The 6,397-nt window shown below is 33.7% G+C and overlaps 1 protein-coding gene across 1 annotated transcript; it reads left to right on the top strand.

Moving 5' to 3' along the window:
* Nucleotides 1-679: 679 nt before the first annotated feature.
* On the top strand, nt 680-2,480 carry LOC110909992 (protein LURP-one-related 8). The gene is made up of 2 exons (XM_022154713.2): nt 680-1,043; nt 1,735-2,480. The coding sequence occupies exons 1-2, from the start codon at nt 771-773 to the stop codon at nt 2,113-2,115; spliced, it is 654 nt and encodes a 217-aa protein (XP_022010405.1). The 5' UTR covers nt 680-770; the 3' UTR covers nt 2,116-2,480.
* The last annotated feature ends 3,917 nt before the right edge of the window (nt 2,481-6,397 follow it).

Consider the following 6,397-nt stretch of genomic DNA (forward strand, 5'->3'; position numbering starts at 1 on the left):
ACCTTTAACACGGTTAAAGGTAACTAGTTCAATAACACAACATGACACGCTATACGCAATTAATGACTAAGCCCATTCATCCAAAACACTAAGTCACTAACCCATTTATCCAAAACACTAACCCATTTATGATTTAACTTCGTGTCAAATCATATTTTGTAAACGAACCGTGTCACAAATTGTCAACATATCTCCACATAGTAACGTGATACATAATCGTGAGCCTTTGATAAGCAAAACAGACAATATTGGTCCGGTACAAGTATACAAACCAAACTATATGTTACACTTCACGCGCCCCCTCACAAGAAGCGAAGCGCATTTTGTGTGTTATACATAAACCATCATCCAATTTGTTTCCAACTATAACACACACTTGTTCGCAATCTATAAACCATCTTATGTAATTAAAAAAAAAGGAAAAAAGTTTCATAAGTTTTTTTTCATGGAAGTAATAATACTTCCTTTTTAAATGCAGCGTGAAGTGTTTGTTCAATTCGTACTACTAATGAGTGATGACAGTAGTGACTATTGAACACGCATTTGACCCTATCACCCCCACAAAGCACTCATAGTCACATAAGAATAACGTTTTTCAATCATCATCTCTTGCCGGGCTATTTTCGTAATTTCACAACATGTTATATTCACACTATAAATACCCCTCCACACCATCTTATATTTCTTAACATCTCAAATCCTCAACTCTCTCATTTTCTATAAAACGTTTTTATAGAACTTTACTAAACACCCCCCTGAACTTTAGCAACATGACAAAAGTATACCCTAAGGTTGTTATTCCAACCAGTGTTTCTTCCGACCAACAACGTTTCTCCAGTGAAACCTCAACTGCTGGTCGGAATCATGATCCTGTGGTTCTCACCGTTTGGAAGAAATCATTGTTATTCAGTTGTGATGGGTTTACAGTCTTCGATAACAACGGTAACCTCGTCTTTAGAGTCGATAATTACGCCGCTGGCAACAAGTCGGAGGTTGTTCTCATGGATGCCAACGGTCGTTCTCTCCTCACCATCCGCCGCAAGGTATGTGTGTATATATATGTATGTATAATTTGTGTATTTAGTTACTTTTAAGGGGGTAGACGAGCTAAAGGCTTGAGCTCGGATCATTTAACTTTGAAAGAGCTTAAGCTTAAGCTCGAGCTCGAGCTCGAGCTCGAGCTCGATCTGTTTATTTCAAAAGCTCGAGTTTGACTTACGAGTCGTTTTTCAAGCTCGAACTCAGATCAGATCGGATCGAGCTCAACTCATTTATTATTTATGTTATGTATTATATTATTTTATATATTTTTAGAATTATTTAGATATTCTATAAAATGTAATATATTATTTAAATATTTTTATTATAATTTTGTATATAATAAAAATTATTTAATAGATATATATTTATAATTCTAAATTTTATATAAAATGTAATATATATTATTTAAATATTTTTATTATAATTTTGTATTAAATAAAAACTATATAAATAAAAAGTTTGTTTAGACTCGTCGCTTGATACGTGAAGCTAAGCTTCTTTATCAAATGAGCTTTAACAGAAGCTTGAGCCCGAGTTAGTTTAAGCTCGACTCAGTTCAAGTTTTTAGTTTAGCTGTTCTTGAGCAGCTAATGATCGGCGGCTCGTTTACACCCTCTAGTTACTTTCAAACTTTACATTTCATGATTTAATTGAGTATTGACTAAATGTACATACAATCCATCAATTCAACAGAGAGCAAGCATTACGGACAACTGGCTGGTGTACGACGGGGAAACGACGGTGAATCATCGATTCTCAGTGACAAAACGCGTGAATTTGCTTAACGGAAAGGCGATTGCTCATGTGAGCACTACAGGATCACCTAACAACAACAACAACAGAAAGGGTGTGGCGTACGAGATCGAAGGCTCATACGCTCGGAGATGTTGCGTCGTGTACGATGACAAGCGGCGGTGTGTGGCCGAGATCAAGCGGAAGGAGGCCGTAGGAGGCGTTGCATTAGGTGGAGATGTGTTCCGGCTGGTTGTACAGCCGGAACTCGGTTCCACTGTTGCAATGGCTCTTGTTGTTGTTCTAGATCAGATGTTTGGTGGTGTTTCTAGAAGGTTCTAGAAGTGAACTTGATTGATGAAATGGAAATTGTTGATTTTGGATCTGATTGGGTACATTTGGATCATCACATGGACCATTGAAGAAATAAAGAGACATGATTACGGGGCGTAATAAACGGACATCAAGGTGGTAAAGTGATGTGTTCCTCAACTACGTGTTGTGCGTTCAAAATCCTGCAGGTGTAACGATTTTAAGAGTAAATAGAGAGTGTGTGTTTTGCCGTAAAAGAAAAATACATGATTAGCGAGGGCCGAGGGTAGGTTTTGTAATTAAGTTTATGATAATTCATATACAATGTATGTGATAATTTGATTTGTATTTATGATTGTTTTTTCGGGCGTAGCTTGTTACCCGTTTATCTTTATTTTGATGTAATTTCTTTTCAGGTTTTAAGTGATTTACAATGATTTTATATAGGCAAATTGGAAAATAATAATCCCAGCATTTTGAAATTGGCCAATAATAATCCCAAGTCAGGAAATAGCCAATAATAATCCCACCTCGTCCATTTTTGGAAAATAATACTCCAAATGCTGACGTGACACTTTTGTCGTTTAGTGACTGTGGAGTATTATTTTTCAAAAATGGACGAGGTGGGATTATTATTGGCTATTTCCTGACTTGGGATTATTATTGGCCAATTTCAAAATGCTGGATTATTATTTTCCAATTTGCCTTTTTTATATATAGAAAATTATGATTGTTTTTTTCATTTTGTTTTGGATGATTGCTTATTTTCAAGGGTGGTTAACTGAGAAATGAGAATGATTATTTTTAGAGTAAACGGCCAAAATGGTACCTAAGGTTTAGTTACTTTTGTTATTTTAGTCCAAAATTCAAAATTTTTGAATCTGGATTTCTGTGGTTTCAATTTTGTTGTCATTTTCATTCAAAATCAAAATTTGGTCAGAGTTTTCAGTTAACATCCAGTTTTTTTTTTTTTGGTCTTTTTTCTCCCTTTTAAAGAATGGCAAAATAGTCTTTTAACGTTTTATTGTAACGAGTTAAAAAACTGACCATTTTACCCTTCATTAAAAGTGAGGAAAAAGACAAAAAAGTCGGATGTTAACTGAAAAAATATGACCAACTTTTGCTTTTTGATGAAAATGACAACAAAACTGAAACCACATGGACCCAGATTCAAAAGATTTAAGTTTTAGACTAAAGCGGCAAAAATACCAAAACTCAGGGACCATTTTGCCAATTTACTCTTATATTTATCAATTAAATTACCACCACACCATACCTTATACATTATCAAAAAAAAATCAAAGTGAGGATACCCAATATTCTCCGCTTAGACCACTCGTTACTCGATAATGACTAGGTGATGTGGCGATTTTCACAAGCAGTGCACACCACCATTTGGGGCGTGAAACTCCATTAGAAGGTGGTGGGAGTGGCTAGGCTAACGGCGTGAAAAGGAAAAACTTGTTGGAGTTCTACAAACGAGTTGTGAGTTTAGCAATGAAGGTTGGAACGATTGCGATGATTCCGACGAATCTGCCGATAGGAGCCAAAGAAGGGTGATGTTGACGAAGAAGGCAAATGATTTTGATTTTATTAGGATTTTTTTTAATGACTCCCATTGGTTAAAGACAATTTACACATCAAAGTCTATGATATGTTATAAGTTAAATCATGACATATAGTTAACTTTAATTCATCAATCTCTTGCTACAATTACAATTGTTTTTATCATTTACTAATTTATTTATTTAATTAAAATATTGTTTAATTTACATTTACTAAATAAAATGTTCCGTTAAAAACTATATTCGGTTAATTGATTTTAAGTTTTGTTGTTATTTTTTTAAATGAGAATTGCATTTATTTATTTAATTTTATATCTAAAATATGAGGGTTTTCCCATATTTGTTGGGTTTCCTCCTGAATTGGTGTATAGGCATTATGCCTAGTGGAGATGGATATGATCGGGTGGTTCCGCTGGTGGCACGATGATACTACAGTGTCCGTCAGTGATCCAAATTTGCCATTAAAAAAATAAAAAAATAAAAAAATAAAAAAAATTATATATCTAAAATGGTTAATATAAAAAATAAAATATAAATAAATGGGTAATAATAAAAAAAATGACTGTGATGGAGTGCAAAATTGAAAACTAGTGAAACCACAACATTATGCGGTGAAAAAAAATTTGTTTAAAGTAATATGGTAATGTGTTAGTAAGGCGACAATAAACCATAATACACAGCGTTAACAGGTGTAAACCATAATACATAGCGTTAACAGGTGGGAACAACAAGTTTGATTTCTTCAAATGGCTGAATTGTTTATGTTGAAGTCAGCATAAAATTATATATGTGACATATACATACGTTTAATTGTAGCCATTGTATCGATTACATTAATAGATTAATTGGTGTATATATAATAATTTTGTATTCCAACTAGTAGATGCTCCGCCCGCGTTGCGGGGCGATAGCCGAATAATTTTCAATCAATTAAAAAAACACCATTATAATTTTGCTAAGGGAAAAAAAAAACAAAAACGATGATAAGACCGTAATTTTGAGCTTAGGGCAAAACTGTAATTTTTCAGAACTAATGAGCCAGTGTTAGGCAACTCCTTGACACGAAAAAAAATAAAATCGAGTAAACCAATTAAAACAAAAAAACCTTTATAGTTTTGGTAAAAAAACTAAAATGATGGAAAAAACGTAATTTTTAACTGAGGGCGAAATCATATTTTTAATTCAGGGATAAATCATAAACTAAATGGACCAACGGGCGAGTGCCAGGAAGTTGCCGGCACGACTGTGATTTTGCACTCGGGGCAAACTTGTAATATCACCAGGAAGGCAAAATGTTAATTTAAGTTGAGGCCAAAATCGTAACCTGGCTGTGAGAAAAAAAAACTAACGGCGAAAGTATAAATTTATACAGGGCAAAATGGTAAATTTGAGCCGAGGGCAAAATTAGAATTTTTAGCCGGGAGGAAAAGCTTAAATTTATTTTTTAGCGTGGGCAAAAACATAACTTTGACCTGATGGCAAAATCGTAATTTTAAGGGGAAAAACTAATGGCAAAACTATAAATTGAAACGGGTCAAAATCGTAATTTTTAACCGGGAGCAAAATCGAAATATTTAGCTGGGAATAAAAGCGTAAATTTATTTTTAAGCGGGGGCGAAAACATAAATTTGAACTGATGACAAAAGCGTAAATTTAAAACAGGATAAAATCGTAATTTTGTTGGGCCAATAGGAGAGTGCCAGGCAGCTGCGTGGAAAAAAAAAACAAAAAAGAGCTTGCCGCCCTTTTTAGCCAATTGAGGCTAGGAACTATTGAATGATGACGTAAGCATCATATAAATAATGTAGTAGTTGATAATAGAAGAAATGAAGGGTGTATCTTTCAATGTCTAACCTTAAAATAATGAATTTATGCTAATTACAAAAACCAAATAATCGATAGGAAGACTACAAGTATATGTCAAAATCAAAGTTGTTTCGTAGATTTTAAAAGAAAATAATTGTTTGGTTGTTTATGTGGACCAAAGACACATCTTCAAGTTAAACGTTCATTCAATTTCAACCGTTCAATTTAATTATCCTATTAATCTAATAATAGTTATATAGAATTATTCAACGTATATATCTTTCATCGTCTGACATTAAAATAATGAGTTGATACCACCAAAAGACCTAGGATAAATTTTTCTTTTTTTAGTTAAAATCAATGTTTTCCATTTAAAAAGCATTATGTTTATAAAAACATATTGAAATCGGTAGCATTCCCGATTCAATTGGTGAGCAATGTCTTAAAAATCGGTTACACGTACTAGCAGGAAGCATGTACGGTTTTCCACTGGTTTTTGCTTAGGTCACAATGATTAATGTGGTTCACTCGAAACTGATAGATTCTTTTGCGTCTAGTCATTAATTGACACCAAACAATCATAGTTTAACGCTAAAAATATCGATTTAGCTGGCTAGATAGTTTTACAAAACATGGCTTAATTATTAGACCACTAATTTGTTATCATTTTATATTACACGTTATTTTTTATTGTATACTTGATACATTTGTTTAGTTTCAACCACTCAATTCAAGTGTACAATTAGTTGAACCCATGTACAAAAACAAAATAATTCAATGTAATATACTAAATAATTCAATGTATTTTAGACTTTTAGTAAAAGAACATAAGGCCAATGAGGTGGTGGTGGAATGGTAAGGGAGAGACTTGGTCGTGTCTTCGGGCGAGTGTTCACGGGCTTCGGCCTTAGGTGAGGGTTTTCCTCAGTTCGGAGACGTGT

This window comes from Helianthus annuus, chromosome 15, assembly GCF_002127325.2.
Source record: "Helianthus annuus cultivar XRQ/B chromosome 15, HanXRQr2.0-SUNRISE, whole genome shotgun sequence".
In the NCBI taxonomy this organism is placed as follows: domain Eukaryota; kingdom Viridiplantae; phylum Streptophyta; class Magnoliopsida; order Asterales; family Asteraceae; genus Helianthus; species Helianthus annuus.

Bases quoted from the DNA above. Each gene is read 5' to 3' on its own strand.
- LOC110909992 (XM_022154713.2), top strand. From the start codon at position 771: ATGACAAAAGTATACCCTAAGGTTGTTATTCCAACCAGTGTTTCTTCC. The intron at 1,044-1,734 runs GTATGTGTGTAT...TCAATTCAACAG, and splicing joins TCCTCACCATCCGCCGCAAG to AGAGCAAGCATTACGGACAA.